The sequence below is a fragment of the Aythya marila genome (assembly GCF_965140915.1).
Source record: "Aythya marila genome assembly, chromosome: 3".
In the NCBI taxonomy this organism is placed as follows: domain Eukaryota; kingdom Metazoa; phylum Chordata; class Aves; order Anseriformes; family Anatidae; genus Aythya; species Aythya marila.
Genome location: NC_139044.1, coordinates 11415181 through 11438573, shown reverse-complemented (window position 1 = coordinate 11438573; position 23393 = coordinate 11415181). Strand labels below are relative to the sequence as shown.

General features: G+C 36.4%; 1 protein-coding gene across 1 annotated transcript in view; it reads right to left on the bottom strand.

The window, feature by feature from the left end:
* The window catches only part of WDPCP (WD repeat containing planar cell polarity effector), a 147380-nt gene that overhangs the window by 89235 nt on the left and 34752 nt on the right, over positions 1-23393 (bottom strand). The window contains exons 2-6 of the mRNA XM_082755619.1: positions 13797-13886; positions 12023-12067; positions 10978-11028; positions 8551-8621; positions 8236-8295 (exon numbers count right to left, since the gene is read on the bottom strand). Of these exons, the coding sequence (XP_082611745.1) occupies positions 8236-8295; positions 8551-8621; positions 10978-11028; positions 12023-12067; positions 13797-13857 (288 nt within the window). The 5' untranslated portion in view covers positions 13858-13886. The remainder of the gene's footprint in view (positions 1-8235; positions 8296-8550; positions 8622-10977; positions 11029-12022; positions 12068-13796; positions 13887-23393) is intronic.

Here is a 23393-nt window from a genome sequence, read left to right as displayed (position 1 = left end):
TAAACTTAGTAACTTTCTGAATGCAACTACTACAACAAAACAATTCAGAAAACAAACCAAAAAACCAACAGTTCCAGTTCCCCACTCCATTTTGAGTTGACCTCACTTTGCCAAGTTACTCCACTAGCAGGAGTATATGAAAACCTTCACTAAAAAAAAAAGCTATTATATTAAAAAGATAAACAAACAAACAAAAACCCTGACCATGTAATTATTTAAATCATTTCCAAGGTTGGATTCTACAAAAACCTGGATGTAAAAACAATGAAAAATTCACTAGTGTGACTTTGATCTTCATCAGCAGAACTGAAAACACTTGCGTATTTTAATTCGTCTTCCAGTTCCACCTCTGATCCTGCAAGCTGCTTGACCAGATGACCTCAGCATGGAAGTTAAAGATGTTTCAGACCAGAACAAATTCCTTCTACACGGTAGGAATCCTGAAGGACTCAGGTTTCTGGCAGCTAGGTTAGGTTCCCTCTACTTGGTAAATAATAAAAACAACAATAATAAAAATCATTATCACTTGACCAGAGGTTATGCTAGCCTTATACTTGAACAGTCTTTTTTGCCCAAGAAATGTTCTGTGGGAGGACCACAGAAGAAACACAGCAGGGACTCGCCAGAGGCCAGAAATCCAGGCCTCCATTTCTCACCTAAAAACAGATTTTAAACAAAATCTCTGTCCTATTAAAAACCTTGCTACCAGATAAACAGTTACTCTTGCAGTAGAATTCGGCATAAAAATCCCTGTCTACTTTATGCTACAGCTGGGAAACAAACATGGTTGCAATACACTTTTTAGTACGGCACACCAGTATATAAACACCGGGAAAGCTCCCCTGCAGGGAGATCTACTAGAATGTAAAATAAATCTCCAAAGAAAGTGGCAGGAACCCAGTTTTGGTAGACTTTTAAAATGAATAGGACAAGCACAAGAAAATGTAATTTTGCGAGCAATCCTGAGCTGGAAGTAAGATTCATTAGGTAAGACCCCACACCTCATATTTCTTTTTCATACACATCACAGCCATAATATAATTTCTCTGATTCTCCGTTATCTTCATGGATACATTATTCACTTTCTCTTTGTTTTACATGCTTCCTTTTCAAAGTCAAGAGGAGAAAACCATTGTATGACAGTGCTAAAGTAATGCAAGTGCTGGGAACCAAAATGTAATGATCTAATTGAGATGCTTCTTGTTCAATGCTCTGCTCCCAATAATTTACCTAAGAAAATTGTTAGTTATGTATATTTTGCTGTATTATTACAGTTCTGCCCTCTCTGTACCAAAGAACAGGACAAATATGTCTATTTAAATTACCTTCTTGACCTTACTACTATTTTTAACCAATATTTTTCCAGTCTATATTCCTGTCAACTCACAGTAGTTTGCAAATGAATTCTACTGATATCTGAAATAGAAACCAAACCCACCTGTGACATGAAATCAATTAGTTAGGAACAACTGATCTTTTCGCATCCCAATAAAATCTAATTACGCATTAGTTTGAAAAATATATAAATTCAGTGTTTCAGTATTCCCTGTCTTGACAGATGTCCTTTAAGGTTTTGTCCTAGTAAAAATGTTAGACACAGCTACACTCATGCAGCTCTTATTACAATCTTTCAAAACTTCAATTTATCCTCATGTTGAAGTTAGATTAGATAAAATCACAATTTATTTCCAACTTGATAATGTAAGTCCAGCAAGGTTTGACTACGGTTAGCTATAATTGTCCAAAGAGCCTAGTTGAAAAAGTGAGGGTTGAAACACAGAAGTTGACGAGCTACTGAGCTACATATTCATCAAGGAAAATTACATAAATACTCTAGGAAAAGGAGTTCTAAATTTCTCAATGAATATCAGCCAGCCAGAGAAGGAAAACACCACTCTAAATCTTTCAGTGTTAGGCACCAACAAGAGAGCTGGTGCAGTCACTAAAATAAAGCTTCCACCTTGCCTCTTCCACACCACCTTTCTTTGGGAGCTATGCCCTTCTTGCAGGAAGCATCACTATAATGGTAGGGCTGGTCTCATGCTTCTTTTCCTTGCAGAGAGTGAGAAAAGTATACTGGAGTTAACCTGGGAAAATAACCTAAGCGAATCTGAAGTCTGTCTGTAGCCTCTTGGATTACCTGACAGAGTAGGAATATACACTGCCCCTCTCCAGGTAAAGCCTGGAAAAAAGAAGTGTTGTGATTTGTAGATAGCCAATATATTAGTGAATGACTGCGTTATGGAATGAGGCCATACGCTTAGAATTCTGCTGACGTTTAATATGTCCATCCTATATGCTGCGTAAAGACATTCTTGCAAACCCTTGGCTTGATAGCAACAAATAAATACAAGGTTAGGTTTCTTTAAATCTTAACGTGTTTCAGAGTGTAAGTTTGCTTTCTGCCTATCTGTTCATTTCCTTCTAATGACATAAATCACACCTGTTACATAAACAGAAAATTACTGGATTAATGAATGTCCTTCGTTTTACAAGTATGAAGCCAGTCATTGAACCAATGTTATGTATTTTCAATATTGCAAGACAATCAGCTGGAATTCTGGACTGCGTCTATTCCAAGTGTAGATGGTGGCATGAGAGAAGGTGCTAAATTCAGAATTTATGTATATCTTAAGAAAATGGTTAGGTGCAGCACAACCCTCCAACTTTTCTCAGATGAAACCGTAACAATTGCAACTAGATTTTACAATAAATAAATGGGACGTTACCAAGGAACACCAAAGTTTTTGTTACAAGATAAACAGCACTGGGAAATGGAATTAAAAGGAAAAACAAATATTTAGTACAAAAGGCCTGAGATTAAAATGATATTATGCAGATAATAAGTATATATTTTAAAAATACCTCTTAAAGTTTACCATGACATACAAGCTGATATTTAAACAAAGCACAAACACATTATCTTTAATCAACAATATTTTGTAAAACAAAATATTTATCTGTTCATACTGAAACTCCACTATTCCAAATGCTTACACACTGTGTAGTCTATGCAAAGACTGCTAGATGATAATAAGATTTAGGTGCTGTTGTACATATGCTTGCACAGTTAAGCTCATATTTTAGTGGATGGGAGCAGTCCAATGATAAGCATGAATGAATATAGAGGAAATGTTAAAGACTGCAAACTTGGCTTGAACACAGATACACAGTGATCCAACTCCAAAAAGTGCTGCTCAGGAGAATTGCCCATCATTACAAAGGAATAAAAGCAAATGTCAGAGGCGTTATTTACACAAGGCACAAAGTCATTCCATCTGTGAGATATCAAATTAGGAAATGAAACCCACAGTAATGAAATACATCAACATTTTTCAGACTGAAGTACCATGATGTGAAAAATGGAAATCAGAAAAGACACCTCTACAGCTTGAAGAGTCTCAAGGTGTTCCTAAACAAAAAATGAGACCCTGACTTCATACCTATTGGAAGAATAGTCTTTATGCTATGAGTCGTACGAGTAAAATGTTTGGTATGAGTAAAACCACACACGGGGAAGGAAGGGTCACTGAGTTTCTGTGAGCTGAATATGAAGGTTTTGGTAGAGGGCATCATGTACTTTGTGTGCCAAAATGTACATGCTTCAAATTTACGGACAACAGTAGAACTTAAGCATGTACTTAAGTGGATTCCTTTATCCTCGGAAGCATTAGCCTTTGACTCCTCATTCATGCAGCTTAGCTGCTTATCAGCCCTTCTACCAAAAAGATACCTCCAGAGCAAAGCCAGGATTTGCCTCTATCTGATTAAAATTGGAAGAGAAGGAAAATATGCCTGTAAAAAATACTGCTGCAAACTGTTTTCCCTTACAGATCCCAACTGACAAAGGAATATGCAAAAGGAGAAGAGAATTGCAAAGCATTTCTTGTTCAAGCAGGTTCCCAGGGTTTTTCCCCACCTCTTCATTCCAGATTGCTTTCTTAGCCACCCTACCGTAATTACTCTGTTGCATGCCTTATTACAAATGAAGTTACTGTTGTTACACGTTACTGTTTCACAATAATCAATGCATTTGTACTTCTAGCTCCAAATCCCTCAAACCACACAACCCATTAATGGTTGTGATCAAAAGCAACCAAAAGAATTTAATATGAGGGCAGCGTTCCTCTTAGTAACCGGTGATGGATACTGGCTTCTCACGTATTCTAGCTCAAATGTCCTGATTTTGATATCAGATGTGCTCCTCTATGTCACCACATATCTTGCTAAATCAGTTTGCTTATGGGCACGGTAGCTGATATAACAAGCCATGTCAGCACATATTGCTGTGTATCTCAATTCAGGATCCAGTTCTAAGCATGTCAATGATGGTAACATAAAAACTGTTCACATACATATGTAAATTGCAACACAAATCAAGTTAAATCAAAGTAATTAAGCAAAGAATATATAAATCTTTTACACTGGCAGGTAACAGATATGATTCAAAACCAGTGCTTGGCATTTATAAAACAAATTAATTCAGTGTTGGCACGTGTTCAATTCCACACCGTAATGCAAATGTAAAAATAATAATTAAAAAAATAAGTTGGAAATCAAATGTTTCAGATACATCCCATTAATGTTACTAACCTATAGTGTAAAACCAAACCTGAACCAATGGCATCGTTTCATAGGATTGATTTCATGATTTTGTGGCAAAACTTAAAAGCATTCCAAAGAATTAGAGAAGGAGACCAGAGGAAGGGAAGAAGCCAGAGCTTCTTCATAGTAAACTAAAATATTGATAAAGGTAATTCCTTAGATTATTGCTTCCAGACAGAGAAAACCAATTTAATTATAAACAATTCAGTGGCCTCTTATTGTAAAGACTTCTTGTCTTTTCTCCTTCATACTTCTTTCATGGTCTGTGTATTTTCTTTTGACGCCAGCTAACAGAAGATTACAGGATTATTTCAGCAGCTCATCACAAGTCATCAAAGTTGGGGTTCAGAAGTACCATATAGAAATAGTGTGCATTCAGATCCTTCTGGAACTAGGAACATGGCTAAAGAAAAGAGCTCAGTCCTTTAGGGCTCAACTAAGCTCTTTTAAACAGGAGAGCAAATTCCTTGACAAAAATCTCTGTACAGTCTAGGTTATGTTTATATGAATTGTCATATCCTCTGTTTCAGAAGCTCTAAGTAGTACTAGAATTTAGGACCACAAAAATAAAGGGCAATAGATTTTTTTTTTTTTTTCGGCAATGCATAAGGAAGTAAATATGAAACTTCTAATGCACTGTGTAAAAAAAAAAAAAAAAAAAAAAAAAGGTAATAGGAGAAATTTTGATGCATAAAACGACACATTAAGAAAGGTAGAAAGCATTACAGTGGATCTTGCCAAACTCATCTCACCTACAAGAACCAATTCTGAGAAACACGTACATACAATGGCCAAGATAACCTGCATGCAAACTAAGTAGATCTGTCAGTGAGGTATATGCATGAAGGCTAATTGGTCATTTGCACACAAACAGTTAACATGACAGCACACGTATTTTTAGCAGATGCACATTTAAATTTATAGCCCCTAATTTTTGCCTGCGGGCTATTTAGAAGCTGAGAGATTTGGAAGAGGCACTGAGGGATTAGGAATAGTGATTTTTAGGTTCCAGAAAGCACACTAACGGCAGTGCTATGCTTGTTTCTCACACAATCTGAGGGAAATCTGTTGCTCTTTTAGATAATAGTTTTGTTATCATTGTATCTCCTGTCAGATATATTTTTTTCCTATTCATTCTGTCTTGCTAACGATACAACTGACATTGAGTTTTCACGTAGCACATTGTTTTTACAAAAGAAAGGGAACTCCTCCTGGTTCAGCTAAATCTGTATGGCAGATTCAGATACATAGAACATTTATTAAAAAGTAACATGGTTGTTGAGTTAAATACATACATTTCAATAACTGAATTTATTTGGCATTACACTGCTATTACAAAATGAAGAGCTAAAAACTGAAGACACTATAATACAACCATATACTCAGATTTAGCCCAAATCGGAGAAAATTGTGACAGTCAGGGTAATTCACCCCATGCTTTCCATTGTGCTTGAAAGTTAATGCACACATGGCCTCTCATTTTCCCACTGACTGCTGCTCAGGTATCTATCCAAAGTAGCATGTGAATGCAGTTGTGCTGTGGCATAAATCACACCATTATGGGCTAAACACCTGCTGAAACAGATAATTAGCTTCCTATTTTAAATTAAAAAGTAGACAACCTCTTTTTCAGAAGTTCAGAACGTTTGTATCAAAAAGGGAGTCCAGATACTCCTGCAAAATACTCAGAGACACAAGCAGCAGAAAATTAAATTGTTTAACATAAAAATTGATACAAGGCAGGTTTTCTAATCTAGACTCTTGATTCTGTGAAACTATTCATTTTTCTGTTTTATTTTCATTTGTTGGACAGCTTATATTTTGAGGAAGACAAAGTGGAATAACAATTATTTTGGCAGAACATTATAAACCCACTGGTAATTTCACGTATCAGCCATTATTATATAAAAATAATTTGTTTCATGATTCAGAAACCAAAAGCAGAACTTAAGGAGAGATGACTGTGATTTTTATCTATAACTTTAACTCTGGCTTCCTTCTATATAAGCCACCTAAGAAAAAAACACTAAAAAAAATATTTAATTTATCAAGTTATCCCTTTATATGATTCAATCCAATACATAGTCAGACATAACCAACTATGCTAAGATAAAAACAGCCATCTCTTTTCTTTCCCATCTTGTACAAGAAATGAATTAATTTGTATTATCCCATTTCTGTTTACATAAGCCTGAAACTACTGAGAGGGCACTAAGTGAAACCAAGAAGTGTTTAAAACACAATTGATTGTCAAATAAAAGTGTTATAAAAGCAGGACAATCATATTTTGGCAAGAAGTCCACTGTTCCAAAGCATGAATTGGTAAGGAATGCACGTGTATGCAGATACAGATGGGAGGGGAAGAAAAATGATAGAGGGAGAAGAGACTGGGAAAGCAAATGAAGAGAACAAACTGGGAAGCAAGCAAACACACTCATGGCTAACTGGCTCAGTATTTCTTAACCAAATTCCTTTCCTAATCAGAACAATAACAACAGAAAAAATGAGTCCTCTAAATTAGCGTACAATTAATATTTAAATCAGTTATAGAAGATTAACATTCACGGATTAATACTATGTAATCTGTACATGAATGATATACACTTGTTAGTGATAAGATCTGATAGGCAAATACAATCTGATAGGCTTAGACAATAATATCTTTATTATTGATACAAAAAGACTTTATAGTGTTTGGTGTATCAGGTGGTTAGAAAAAACTTTCTATTCCTGAACACATTTCTGGAATTTCAGCTGCATATTTTTCAAATACTTAATATTCATCCAGCTGACACCCCTTTGGAACTACCTCGATTAGAAGAAAAAAAGTTATGAAACTGAAAAAGCATAGAAGTTAGAACATAATTTCTTTTTAGAAACAGTATTAATAACACTGACAAGTATTTCCTATGCCAAGCCAGCTTTAAATACAATACACATTCCTCATGAATGATGAAGACTGTAGAAACTTATAAAATACATTACACATTTTTCAGGACAAGCTCTTCATTAAGGCGCTGGAGCACATGCTTCATGCTCAGATCTCCCACCTACCTTACTGTTCTGTGTTAATGATGATATGAAAAGCTGTTTTTTGTATACAATACATGGAACTTACACGAATAGAGAACATAGCTGTATGTGTGCTGAATGTCACAATGTCTTTTGTTCCGTGACTCGATTTATGATTTAGCTAGCTTAATCTCCCCCACATACTACATAAGCATAAAGTAAAAAGATTTGTGACAGAGATGTCAATAATTAAGATATAAAAATGTAATATAACATAAATTCCAGACCTGTCTGTATACTGCAACCACTCCCTTAGCCTCCCTTCAGGATGCTTTCAAGATGTTTCCCTCAAAAATAATTATCTCAGAGAATCAGGCCCCTTTTATATAATTTTTCTTGTGGATAAAAAACAGACTTTTGTCTGATAGTATCTACTACAGATAAGTAATTTAAATAAATACAATCTAAGTAATAAGAGCCCCGTACATTAAAAAACAAACAAACAAACAAACAATGATCTTCAGTATTAGTTAACATTTTAACACACTCGCATCAATCACTGAATGGTTGTTCAGCTCCACTGACTGAACATTGCAAGAGCTTGTCAAAACATTTTACCTGACAGATACGTTTGTTCCTCCATTTGCTCAGCACACATTGACTGTTTTGCATTAAGTCCTGAAGGACAACAGAAAACAGAACAGAGAGTAAAGTTGGCAGCACACATTGTCACTATCAGTTAACATACTTCTGATTTTCAAGTTTATAGATGAAGCATGCCACACAAAGATGCAGCTGTTTTGGAACAACCCACCAGACAAAAGCACATTTATCAACACAGGGAGAGTTGAATCTTTATGAGAATTAAAGTTGTTGAAAGAGGTTTGAAAACTGGATTATTTGTTGCTGTTCTTGAAACTTTCCAAAACGTACCTCTACCTCCTTGAGTGTATCTCGCAGTTTTTCTGGTCGTTTGTTTTTAAGTATCCAAGGATAATCTCGAGCTGGCAAATAAAAGTGGGGAAAAAATGTCAAAAAAAAAAAAAAAGTATGTAGAAGTGAGTACGTATGTGTGTGAATATGTGTGTGTGTGCAAACATACATTAAATATAACAAAAAAAGTTCTTCAACTTGAGCTTCTCTTGCATTGGAAACACAAACCTAAGATTTTTAGGAGTTACCTTAAACATAAAACATACCTGTAACTGGAAGGAAATGGCTATGTTTTCTATTGTCAAATGATATCCTTTTGAAAAACTCTGTCGTAGGAACCACTCGCATGAAGCATCCACACTGACCATGACTTCACCATGACAATTGTGCACAAAGCTCTGAGGATGGAATATCCTACCCAGCTGCTAAGCATTTGCTATGAGAAAGCATCTCATATTCAGTATGTTAACTCAGATTCAAGTTATCAAATCCTAAACAGATACTAATCTTTTGAACTAACATTTCATTGCCCAGTTTCAAAAAGCAGGCACTAACGTGTCTGCAAAATATATATGCATGAATATATGCATATATAGAGGTATTAACAGGCAATTGTGAATACCATAACTTATAGAATACACTTGATTTATAGGATTTGCTCTCTGAAACCAGGAGGCAAAGCTTCTTCTGGAGTTGCTTAGTAATTGGCTTGTTTCATTGCTGAGAATGAGGCTCTCTAATAGCTTGTGAAATTTCATCATTTAAAAGTGAGCAGCTTTCTGTTCGTAAGTATACAATAAAAAACTAAGAGAAACTAGAACACATGGTCTTTTAAAATCTAGTCTATTTAAAGGAAACCTGATGAAAAGTTTTGAGCTCTGAGCTGTCAGTTTGTATGCCAACTTCCAGACTGAATGACTTAACAGTTGTGTTTAAACCCCCCTGCAAAAAGGAGCTTACAATAGAAGTGCTATAGAGTGAAAAAAAAATGAAGGATTTCATATATCAACAAAGGAGCACACCAACATACAACTTCTCTTTGTATTTTATTGGACCAAAGCCAGTGTTGGTGGAACTGTTATGATAATATTAATTAGGCATGTAAGATCACATTTTCAATGGATACCTTCATAAATACTGGAATATTTATCCACATGTGGAAAATGGGAAATTGCCTGTACAGATACCAAACTATATATACCAATCAGCAGCTGTGAATAAAGTTATGCGGTACTCCTCTTTAAGAAACGTGCTATACGGTGTTTTCTGCCTAGGCCACCCCAATATTTACAGCCACAAGGTGCAGCAGCTTATGTTTCTGCTGCATGCCACACACATAAGAGATAGCAGTCGGGGCTTCTCTGTAACTGTTTGTCTGGGCCTGCTTCTCTTTTCATACAGGCAGCGCCTCTACCATAAATCTACACGGAGCACAAGGGATGTAAATCCATCGTGCTCCTCCCTACTTAAAACCCTGTCTCATCTCCCTACCTCTGCAAAGCTGTATTGATCCTGACCGACACACAACCCTCTGCAGTGGGTGTAGATTTACCCCGTGGCTGCGTGCACCTTTACACCCATCCCTCGCACAGCTTTATCCTGCTCCACACACAACTTATGGTGCTGCAAATAACGTGCCCTTCTGGAACGTGTTTTGCCTTCAAACACACACAACCCCACACAAATTTTCATTATGGTAACATGAAATGTTAAGGCAGTTCTTACAGCATAAGTATTACTTTATGAAGTCTTCTAAAAATCAGTTTGATTTTTCAGAGCGATCATGTAATAATGTTTGAACGTGAACACACACTGAGCAATAATAAATGTGCAGGAGCTGTAAAACTTGAGCTAAGAAAAGTTGTACTAATATAAAAGTTTTTAACTGTCACAGGACTACTATGTGATAGTATAAACTGAAATCGCTTTTAACCAGATAACGCAGGAACAGGGTACAACGTTTGAAAGCTAAAAATGTTATAAGAAGGCAGCTCATTATTATTAACCTGCAGTTTGATTTTGGATGAAAGTATTTTAGTTATAACTTTCAGTTTTGAGGCAGTTAGTATTTCAATGCAGGGAAATGTTTATTGCTCATCTGCTGGGTAAATGTCCTAAGGAAAACTCTGGATTATGCTCATTTTTGTGACTCCTCTTGGCAATGGATTTGAGAAGCAATATGCAGTACTATGTTTAGTGACACAGAAAAAAACACGTTGCAAATATACCAGGAAGGAGGAGGTACAACTTCACAATTGTTTTGTGCTTTGTAGTTCTGCGATAGTCTGTCTTTTTGTAAAGGGCATGTGCAGAAAGTTACTCTGGGAGCAGTCTGAGATTATTTTAATGTTTTTCCAGGAGCATCACCAATTCAAAATAATAATAATTCCATCTTACTATAACAAGAAACTGAGAAAATGTCCTTACATTCTGCTAGCTTTTGCTTGTCTTCTAAGTAACCATGCTTCATCTGCAATGCTAGAGGAAAGAACAGATGAAAAGGTGAATGTTAATCCTTACAACTGCTGTCAGCAAATATTAATATTAGAGAGAAGAGTCATACATTTCGATAAAACACTGAAATTTACAAAAAAATTAAGACAGCCCTGATGTTTTCACCTCGTAAGTCAGATATCTTAAATTTGCAGTGAAAGAAAGGCTTATGCGGCTCAACAGGTGGGCCAGTATTCCTGAGCCTCCAATCTCATCAGATAGGGAAGTGAGCTGCAACTGAACCCAGAAGAGAAGCTGAGTCAGTCTGTCAGCAGAGCCCTGGGGACGTTGCACGAACAAACCAAGCCAAGCCCACGGGATGCCCACACAAGCCTCCGCTCCAACCTGGCCGCAAACGGGAAGCAACTCTAGCTGAGCAGACCTTTTGGCCCATCATGAAACTTCTAGGATTAACAGGATTAATCAGATAAAGAAAATTGATCATTCACTCTGAAATGGCTGTTTCAGATAGCACTTGGGGCTGCAGGAGGCTGGGCACACACACTCGCGCGTCCACGGTGCCCTCTGCTGGGATGCCAGCAAACCCTGCAACAGCCGGCACCCGCCTGAGCAGCACAGCCTCTTGGAGTGGTTTTAGGACTGTGCAGCAGGCAAAAAGAACACAGAACTGGAATATAAAATAAAAATAGAAAATCTCAATGAGGTTTTAACTCACAAAGCTCGTTTTATAATTTTATTTGTACTGAGGAGATATTAAGTCACACGCAGTAACTTTTTTATGTAACTATTTTTCCCAAATCTTTCTTTTTTTTTCCCTGTTGAATAAAGAGATTTTAAATACTCTGATGTAGCTTGGGGAAGAGAATCTCTTTCTGTGCTTCCTTACTCTACAGAAATAGAGGCATACATTAGCAAGAAATTCAGGCTGCCTATTTTCAGAGCAAACAGTCTATGTCAAAGTAGACTGAATACTTGGAAGTTTTGTTTAGTTTTACTTATACATGTATTCATATTTTACCTGGTTCTTTCTTGTCATAGTACTGGTGAATTCCAATATCCTCATCTATACAATTGAATAGAAATTTAGTTAATTATGGATGTGACACTGGAAACAAAAACACGACTTAGCAAGCAAAGTTCAGCATTATGATTTTTGCTAGCTGGAGCAGAGTCGCAGGTGTTAAAATGCAAGCCAGAGTAAAAAAATATGGTACGTAGTCTGAATACCAGTAGGATTTTCAAGAGCCAGCTAGGAAGGGCTGAAGGAGTATGTGACAGGTCCTCCTATTTATTTGCTGCTGCCATTTCCTTCATGTAGGCTTTGATTCTTTTTCAGCCACCAACATGTTTTGACCACCTTCCTAATGATCATATTTTGTATACTTTCACAAATAAAAAAGGTATAGGACACAGCAAAGGCTGTACCTGAAAATAATTTAAAATGTTTTCTGAGCTATGCTGAAGACAACAGTTATTTTTTTAACATTCATGAGCTCTGCCAAGCTGCCCTTCCAAAGGATCCAATAATCTTAATCTATATGAATCTATATGAATCCCAAGTGTGTACCACACACACAGAGCTCTGTCATCCTGGTCCCATGGCAAAGAAATTTGGATGCTTGGGCTACAGTGGGACTGTGAGCCAGTTCCTGTGTGGCTGACTGGCAAATACTTAGGTGGACCATGGCAAGCTCCACCAAGCAGATCTAAGTCTGACTTAAGGTTGCACTGTTTCAAAATACTTAGTTTGACACTGCACATGTCTCATTCTAAACTCATATATTACAAAGATATTACAGGGAGAAGTTCATTTGGAGAAATGTAGGAAGGCAATGCAATGGCAGGTAGCTTTTAAAATAAGACAGCAGTCCTCCCTTCTGCCTCAGGATTGTATAATGAGGTTTGTGGACCATGCATAAATGGACAGAGAGGAAGAAAGAAGGTGAAAGGTAGAAAATAGGCACAGTACACCTTTAATTACAACAAACCACAGCTATGTGTTTACTTAATCCATCACATTTTTTGATGAAATACAGCTTTTTTTTTTTAATATTATTGTTGTTCTTAATATTGTTGTTACTGAATGGAACAGTTCTCACACACAGGTTGCTATGGCATACTGAGTCAATATTTGAATAATAATAATAAACTAGCATTGTTTTCAACAAAAGTACAATATACTGCAATTGACATGAAACGTCATAAACAATATTTTTTTTATGATCCGTTTATAAACCAGTGGTTTGAGTTTTTGTGTTTGATCAGTGTTTTTTGTTATTTTTTTTCATATTTTACTTCAGTAATAGCAAGGCAAGATGAAGGAATTGCTGGTAATTAGTCATTTGTCTCCTGGAATGATCAATTAATAAGATAAATATGTCTTTGCACATATAAAATTTCAAGTAATCATGCAAAATACCCAGAACATGCAACATTTTTAAAAATTGCATAATAAGTACAAATCATAATGCCTTTACAAATCAAGAAGACTATTGATCTCCAGTCACCCAAACTGGTCATTACAGTGAAGCTTACAGCCAAGTGAAGCATAGCTTCCTAAAAGGGAAAATGCATCCAATTAAATACAATCTCAACATTTCTGAGTTGAAAGGATACTCCAGTTCTATGATGAGATAAGCAAAGAGGCTGACCAAGTTCAAACATCATCATGCTTCCAATTTTCTTTCTCATAAGTACAAAAAACACTTAATTTCGTTATGCAGAATTTTATATCAATTTAATATTCATCAACAGGTTTTGCTGTTTTCTTTTATTAACAGGTAACAGCTCACCTCTGATATGTAAGGTAGTCTTCAAAGACCATAGGTGCATCTCAGTCAGGCAGAAAGTCATCTGGTGGCAGATGGGAGCCTGGAAAGAAACTGCATGAACAAATTAATTACCCTCTATCACCAGTGAAACTGCAAGTATTTTGGAAACTTAGCGTGAAAGAACCTACCACTGGTGCTATTTTGTTGTAGTTAAGTTGTAGTTTTCAACTGCAACAAAATGAACGATGCATGGGAAATAATAGAATAAGAAAAGGATATATCTCTACATATCCAGTGTATATAGAGAGAAATCAACAAATGTTGAATTGAAGCTTGAATTTAGAGCTGCTCTTACCACAGTGAACAACTTCATGAGTGATGCTTCTCATATACATATTATAAGCTATTTTCACTGTAGTTATTTACCTGGACACATGCAAAAGTTTAGCCTCTACTTAAAGATCTGGCTTAGATATGAAAATTTGAATTTCAAGACTAATTTTTTAAACTTTGTACATTGGAAAATGTCAATATAGTCACGAAACAGTATTGAACACATGATATTTGCAGACATTAGTTATAACACTACATATAAAAAAAGATGCCTTTCTAAATAAAAACACAGCACATTGCATCAATTAACACTGACAAAAAGGCAGATGTGAAGCAAAATAGATGAATTGAAATATTATGTGTATAGACTACAATTATAAACTGTTTGCTCTGCTTTTTTGAATAACCCACCTGAACATTCCCACTAGAGGATGTGTGGTATTTCAAAGGAACATTTCAAATCTTCTGAGACACAATAACCAAGAGACTTGCCTGCTTAGTTTCCTGTAGGGCTAGAGTTGTAAGTGGGCCACTAGACCATTTACTTTGGTTTCCTTTGCTAAGCCCAGGAAAGCTGGACTCTGACGAGGACTTTACAGAGATATAACACACTTCAGAGCCACTACTGGTATGGCACTGCACTCAAACTTTATTTTTGTAAATGGACTTTTCATTCCCTTTCCATTAGTGCAACCTAGATAATGCCCAGTTGTTGAGGGGATGAACCAATTAGAATACAACAGCAGAATTCCCATCACATAAAGACTATCAGATGTTTATGGCAAGAGTGCTATGATGAGAAATACGTGCAAGAGTCCCAGGTAGCATCAAGGAATCCATCATAGTCCCAGCAAATCTACGAGACCTCAAGGTATTATCACCGAAGCTAATATGTATGTTTTGATGCACCGCCTAATCCACTGAAATAGCACCAAGTGGAAATAGCATTTTCTTCACACTGATCCCCAAACGTACAAGAAGTCTTGCTGACTTACTAAATCCCACAGTCCTCAAAAAAAAAAAAAAAAAAAAAAAAAAAAGAGAGAGAAATAAAGAAAAAAAAGGAAAAAAAACTCACAATGCACATCTAGTAAATGGAATATACTCTCACCTTGGGTGAGAATGAGGTTTGGAAAAAAAAATGCAAAGAGATTAGTAGTTATGGTGGTCTGTTGAACATGGGAACCACTTTTGGTATAAATATGGATGAGGGCAGACCCTCATTTTCCATGTGGACTACCATAAAAGGAGATTGTATATTATAATTTTCTTATTTGATTTCACTTTCTTTCCTTTCTTACTTTAGCAAGTGAAACAAAACTTGCATTCCCCAAGGCCCAGAGATCCTAGATTAGATCTCTCGCTAATAGGAAGTCACTGAATTGAGTGAACTTCTCAAAATCCTATCATGGTTTGACTAAAAAAATAGAAAAAAAAAACCTTTGATTGGCAGTCGATCTGTTCAGCTGGAGAGAAGGCATATCTTTCCAGAAGGCAAGGTAAAAAGACTAGGAGACTTTAGCATGACAAATAACCAAACATAACTTCCCAAAATGCCTGCAAAGCTGTCATATGTAGTCACCACAGGCTTTTTCAATTGTGTTCTCCAGAAAATCTTCAAGTCCTATTTCCCTCACTGAATGTCAAGGATACAGGGCGAACCTTCCAAAAAGAGAGGGAAGTTTTCAAATAGGCACTACATACTCATTCTTCCCAGACACACACTTCAAAAAAAAAAAAAAAAAAAGCAATCAAAAATTAAAAAGACAGTTTTGTATGTAAATGTAAAAAAAAAAAAAAAAAAAAAAAAAAAAAAGACTCCTAAAAACTGTATTTCAGTTCTGTACTGAACAACCCAGATGAAGCAAAATTCTCTGCATCTCTAATGAGGTAGAAGAGACTTTGTCAAATAATCTACCTTTGAGTTTAGCTTTTTGCTTCCCGCTTTCTCTGAGCATCCCCAAATCTGCTCATTGTTTCAATGCTGGTTGCTGTTGTGCCAGTGAAAATAGCCATCTGCCTCCAAAATATTCTTTTTGGTTATAGTCTACAAATAATTTGTTCTGGAACAAAATATGGCATTTTAAAGTCTAAATACTCTGTTCAGATTATTTTTTTTAGTAATTCCATTTGAAGGAATAGAGGCCAACTTTCAGAGTTATGCAATCACATCTCACCATTTATCACATCCCTATATCCCTGCACAATGGGAACAAGGAAAACAACAGAGGGATCTGTCTTCAAAAAGTGCCTCTTAGAATTCACAATCTTCCTTTAGCCATGTGAGTTGTTTGCTACTGCAAAAAGTTCAGCATGAAAGCATCTAAAAGCTTTAAGGAATCCATGTCCCTTCTTTAAAATTGAGTAAAATTTGGGAAAAATAGGTTAAAATAACTTTATTGTTAAGGTAACACCGGAATTCAATTTAATAGCTGGTTCTTTCTCTGGCTCACACAACACTGGCTGTCTGCCTTCACAGTATCTCCACAAACAATAGGCAGGGATATTTTGGTGACTGCAGAAAGCTTACTGACAAATGGAGATGTTCTGCAGTGGTTAGCCTGCTTCAGCATCTGAGCTCACAGTGCTTTGTTTAAAAAAGAAAAATGCTCAGTTTAGTAAATCTTTGTTTAACCGCTGATACAGAAAATAACTATTTGGCCACTTTGTGGCATCAACAAATGCTGAAATTGGTATCTAGGGTCTGCTCTGACGCCTTCGATTTAACTGCTGTTGTGCCAAAAAATTAGGAACTCTGCCCTGTGTGAGAGATTCAGAGCACTGCTACTGTATTTCTCCCTCCTGTAGGTTTACCTGGCACAGTGGGGTGCCTGCAAAAGGCAATGCCCAGCTCCCAAGGCGAGTGCATCTCAAGAACATGGGCCTCCAAAAACTTGTGAGGAGTGACCCAGAGAATAGGAAATGCTGATGACAACAGGCTACCTGAACTTTGTCGTTTATGTGCTGGAGGCATGGCTCAGCATCCCAACATGGTCCCAAGCCCCCCTCTAAGAGTAAATGCTGCACAGCCAGGCTACGGGGTGGGCAGATGTGCTTGGGCAGATCTTACAGGACAAAATTCCCAAATAAAAGAATGTGCTACTAAATCCATTTCCACAGACTTTCTTTTTTCTTTCTTTTTTAGAAAAAAATAAAAGGCAGCTATATAAAGCTATATTAGTTTTGTTTGTTTGGTTGGTTGGTTGGTTGTTTTTTTTTTTGTTGTTTTTTTTTTGTTTTTTTTTTGGTAAGAGTCAGTATAGGACACCCTTTTCTTTTCATAGAATCATTAAAGTTGGAAAAGACCTCTAAGACCATCTGGTCCAACCATCACCCTACTACCAACGTCACCCACTAAACCATGTCCCCAAGCACCACATCCAACCTTTGTCCTACTCCAGCTTCCTTTTATGTTGTGGGGTCTTTTTTTTTTTTTTCCCAAAAATGTACATTAAATGAGTAGCTACTTGCTGTACACTTAGAGTAGATACAATTTCTTTGTGTAAAGCATGTAAAATAAAATTTTGAACACGCTAAACTTTTACATTTATAGCTATATTAAAATTTACAGTGATTATTCCTTTAAAAATAAACCACTAAAAGCTTCTTGCTCAGTCAAGTTCCCATTGATGATGACTGCAAAATAGCCTTCCAATCTTACAAGATAGATTTCTGTTTTTTCCAGTTATATGAAGCTGAAGCCTGTTTGATATACAAACACATTAAGAAATGAAGTCAGAATTTGTAAACCTTCATTTTGTATTCTGGCATTAAGCAGAACTAATTCAGGTTCTTCTCATCTGTGACACTGGCCCAAATGTTCAGAGCAGATGGTGCAAATAGGTAAGTGTCATTGGTTTCTTGTCCCTGTAAAAGGAATCCAGTGATGTTGGGAGGAATCCAGTGAGGGTTTAAGGCCCTGGCTCCATGGGTCCATCGGTAAGATCAGCACAGAATTTTTAGCCACGCCACTTTTAAATTTCACGAAAGTTTGGGTTTAAGACATTGTAGAAACAGCACAGAATGGCAGAGTTAGTTTGGCTGGAAGTTCAACATGTGCAAAGATGGCCTTCTGACATGTCTTCACCCGGTGCAAGCCTGCCTTTGGATTTCACGGATCAGAAATTATACCTGTGCAGAAAACAAGCTGTTCTCGTTTTGTTCTTGAATGTTTCTTTCGTTTCACTGTGAAAATTTAACTTTATTTTCTGACAAGCAGGTATTCTAGCCTTTATTTTTCACTTTGCACTGGCAAAGCCCGAGATGTGTGTATTGTAAACAGGAGCCTTGCAGTGTGGAATAAACGATGGTCAGGGTCAGAGGCCCGTTTACAATAAGATTGTGGTTAACCACAATAGTGAACGCTGCTCATTCAAGACCAGACCAAAAACGCCACGGCTACACAAAACAAATGCTTGCACCTGATAAAATCTGGATCAAATGGGTTACCAATTCTTCTCTAATGGCGTCAAGCTGCCTTTGGTAGTCTCCATCCTTTCCGCCGTGTTGACACCCATGACCAGGCCTCTTGCAGCTGGCCCACTGGTACCTCAGCCACCCCTCTCTGCTCCCCACATTCTTCACTTACAGATCCTAAGTTCAGTATTTCACCTTCCCCTTTGGAAGCAGACCTGGGTCACCTTTTTCTTTTCTCTTTCTCAGGTGCGTGTTGAACTCTGACACTTCCTTGCCCTTTTTCTGAGTCTGGGCCAACCCCTCCTCACCGCTGCTATCTCCAGAACCGGGCACTGAAACTCCTTGCATGAGTTCTTCGCTCTCTTTAGCAGCATAATGGGCTTTATTCTTATGTTTATTTACTTCTCCTTCAAATCCCTTTTCCACTGAGAAAAGAAGTGCAGATTTTGTAGTATAAATGAAAATCAGGTCCTCTGCTCATAAACCCAACCTCTGATTTTAAGTAGAAATACAGACATGCTCTTATAAATCTTCTCTGTGCCTAATAATTCATATTACAATATTGGTTTAAGAATATTTTTAGCTTATACAAATAACAGGTTGTTCAGTTATCATAAATCTTAAGTTCAACGCAAATATTTACTGTTGGTACTTCCTTTCTCTCTAACGCAGCATACTTTGATGACTGAGAATGTTTATTCCAAACACACCAATGAAGCATTTTTTTTTCCTTATTCTAACTTCCCCAATCTAAATAAGAAAACTGTTTTGTGAACAACACACGGAATATTCTGTATTGAGGCACACAGTGAGGCTCCTATTGTAAGAAAGGCCTAAATACGGCTTACAGAATAATGATTGAAAGGAAATACATTATCTGATAACTCAAGAATTCTGGCATGAAAATTATACATCATAAACTTATTCCCATAGGCTGTGAAGTTGTAGCATGCTCCACTGAATTACTTTTTTATGAGGTCTTTTCTACTGTTTTACGAGTCTGAAAATAATCCTTTTTTGCAGTGACAATTAGTTACATTTACAGAGTTTCCATCCTTCAAGATATCCGCATAGCATATGTCCAATAGTCTTAATGTTCTTAAGGAGCTAACGCACTGAAATTCTGTAAATGCTGGAAAACAAAACAAACATTTCATTTCCAGTTGTTACCAGGTAAGATTACTTTTAACACAATTATCTTGGGCTTAACACATACTCATCTGTTTTAATTGCATCCAAAGCATTGAGGCCCTGATCTTGCAACTGGTTCTGCGTTTGCCACCTCAACAAAGTTCATAGTAGGACCATGTCCACAGTTACCATAAAAAAATGTAGCCAGACTTAATATCTGAAAGACTTGTGCTTACTATGTACAACTAATCTGTTTTAAATACATGGCCAAAAAGCCATGCAGGCCATTGCTCAAGATGTGAATTGTTGGATGAGAGACAGCTGTCCTGTGATTCTCCAAGCTGGAAACTAAAGAAATGTTTTGTACTTACTAGATAGAGGGTATGGAAGTTCAAGGACATGTGCAGAAACACTACAGGAAATCCATATGGGGGTAACTTGTTCCCTCTAATTGCTTGCTCCTGTGTTAAAACCTAGGCACAATTTTTGCTGAGTTGCCACCCGAGATGATGATGATGGGAACAGAAATTAAATTCTTATTTGGTAAATTCTAGCCTACTGCCCAAACCACTCTACTGTCTTTCCTCCTTTCAGGAACACACTTCCAATATGTATTATTGGTACTCTCTTTGCAAAGACAGCTATTGACTAAGTGAATAGATAAGATTAACAACAGCCAAGCAGAATGAATTTGAGGGAGGTAATGCCATTTGTCAAGAAGATATTTAGTTTATGTATCAGCCACACCTCTGACAGCATTAATGAAGCTAGCAATCATTCTCCAATTGATACTGCAGGCAAGTATTGCAATCTATAACAACTCTGACAGAGTGGGTGTGAAAAGTTAAGAAGGTCACAGAAAATAGATATAATTGACCCAGGTTTTTACTTCATAGAGTGAAAAGTTCATATACACATTTTGATAAAGACCCTGAAGGCCTTTATATAAACTAGATAGTAGATAAGTGATCCAAACCACAGATATCCAGGGCTGACACATGACATAAGGTAATTACAGAAGTATTAAATGTCAAACTGTTTTACACTATTCTTTAAGATAGTGATTGTTGTTGTAAATAAACCATTTTTTTCAGGACTAAAGGTCAGTAGGTCACAAAATTTCACGGTAGTGATTTCTTACTGCAAACTGAAAGAAAAGATAATAAAATCTCTTTTTTAAGCTAAGCAGAAATGAGTATCAATACGTGAAAGGACCTGCACATTATCCAAGTACAGGCAAAGTCCTTGCTCCATTGCCCTGCCATTGTTGCAACTCCTATATAGAAGGAAGGAAGGAGATTTATAACAGTGGGTCTTTAAAATGTGCACATCTGTTCAAATTAGAAATTAGTAACAACTATTTTAGCTCATCAGCTGGTCATGCAGCATGGGCTGCTACTATCAACAACAAAGATCAGAGCAATAGTTAAGTCCAAAGCAATGAGTTAACCACAGTGCAATCTGAATTCTAACTGTAATTACATCTAAAAAAATAAGGTTCCTACATACTTTTATGCAGCACTTCATATTTAGCTATCAAACTACTAACCAGATCTGTGAGGGCATCAGTCAAGTTTTATAAGTGCAGCAATGAAAATGTAGCATGAACATCTATTTAGTTTTCCTTTTAATTATGTGATGTACCAACAATTCTCTCACTGACCTGTACAGCTTGTGCCTTTAACATTTTTTAATGTGCATAATGAGTATTTATTTCAAGAATTTTTCAAAAGAACATTGGCAAACACATTGATTTGATACACAAACCATGAAAATTTGCAAGCTATCTTGAATAAAATAGAAATATAATTTCTAAGTACGTTGTATGAGTTGAATAAATTTACTAGAACAAACATTGATTATATTTAGATCGACAGTCTACTTACATATGTTTTTGGTATTCTTTTTCAGAATGTTTTGCCAATTAAATAATTTACAGTAGCTTCTTTATGTTGAAATTTTCTTCTGTTTTTGTTTGTTGCAAGCAATAAAGTAAGCTTTGCTAATATTTGAAAATTACCTTTGAATAGCCATTTGTGAGGCTCATTGAGATTCTTGTTTGCTCAATGCATTTATTTTTAAAAATGGCTTTTCTGCTATACTTGAATTCCAGCTAATCCAGTGAGACTTGTATCTTGCTTTCTTCAATGTAATATTAAAAAAAAAAAAACACTACAATGCCTATGTGTCAGACTTCCTTTTAAGAAAGATTTGATTGCAAACACAAACAAAAAGCTTTTCTTCTTTTGTACTCCCTTATGATCTTCAAACAGGTTTCTATGAAAAGGACTAATATTTTCCAATTTTAAGCCATACTCACCTTTGCAGTAAGACAAAAAATGAAAATTTCATGTTAGAATAATTAATTTCTGATTGTAATGCTACAGTATAGTTTATGTTATGTTTTAATTACACAGATATGCATTAGAGAAAATAACTTTGAAGAGAAAATGCATTTGTTTAAACATTTTCATAATCACATTTGAAACCATTGAGCAGTGAGGTCATGTACAAAACAAAAGGTACAGATTTTAATATTGAACTAGGAACTACTCTATTACTTTTAGGAGAGAGGAAATTGAACCATAAAATACTTGTTTCATAGGTACAGCCAGTTTCAGAAATTTACCTTATTAAAAAACAAACAAACAAACAAACACAAACAAAACAGGTCAAGTGCATGGTATGAGACACAAAAAGCAAGATGGGGCAGAAGGGAAAAATGGAGAGAAGAGAAAGACCAAGGCAAGTGGTGCGTTTTTGAAAACAAATGATGATTTAAGGAATCCAGTTACCAAAACCAAAAGGAACATTTCCTGCCAAACAGAATGACCCAGAGATGCTTGGTTTATTCACCAGTTTTCTCACCGTGTGAGCTTCCCTTACAGACTGCTCTCTGTAAGATGGACAGACACATGATGGTGTTTGGCTATCACAGCATTAAGTGTTGTCCAGGAAGACATGCATAACAAAAAAAAAAAGATGGGCTGCATCAACCTCTTCCCATTGACTATGCAGAAGATCCATAGTAACTACACTAATACAAGTAGTTCAAGGCCAAAAGCTCAGTCCAATTTCATTCTACCTATTTTGGGAGCAGAGTAAGACAAGCTGTTAATAAGATACCCGGAGCTGCCTTTGCCTAATTACCACAGCTGCACTCTCAAACCTGTTGTACAACAAAATGACAATAGATTTAGTAACAATCCAAACCATCCCTATAAATTTGAGTATTTATAGTAAAAACGAATTGAGTCCCAGGATATCATCCAACACTTCCTATGGAAGACTTCCCTCTGTCCAATAATATAATGACCCCCTGGATAAAAACTGGTAGATCTCATCATGACCAGCTTCACCCACCTCAAAAAGCTGAGAATTACAGTATCTTTATTTCATGTGCTAGATGTTAATACTGACATACAGGTAATTTCTTTCACCAGCCCCAGTTTCATGCCTTGAAAGAACGCACATGACTCTGTAGGCTAGTAGTTCTCCTTGATTTCTGTAAGAACATGCATTTGTGGCATTTATATATTTTTTGTTACCTTTGTTAAATATAAAATGGACTTTTGTCAACTCCTGAAACTTCAAAAACAACCAACTACCTTGCAGCATCTTCCCCATGTGTACTTGAATTACAGAGAGGAGTGTAAATTAGTTCTCCATAGAAATGACAATCTACTTTTTTAGATGATGTTGGTGATGTGCTATCTGGCTTCGGGCTTACTGCCTTAC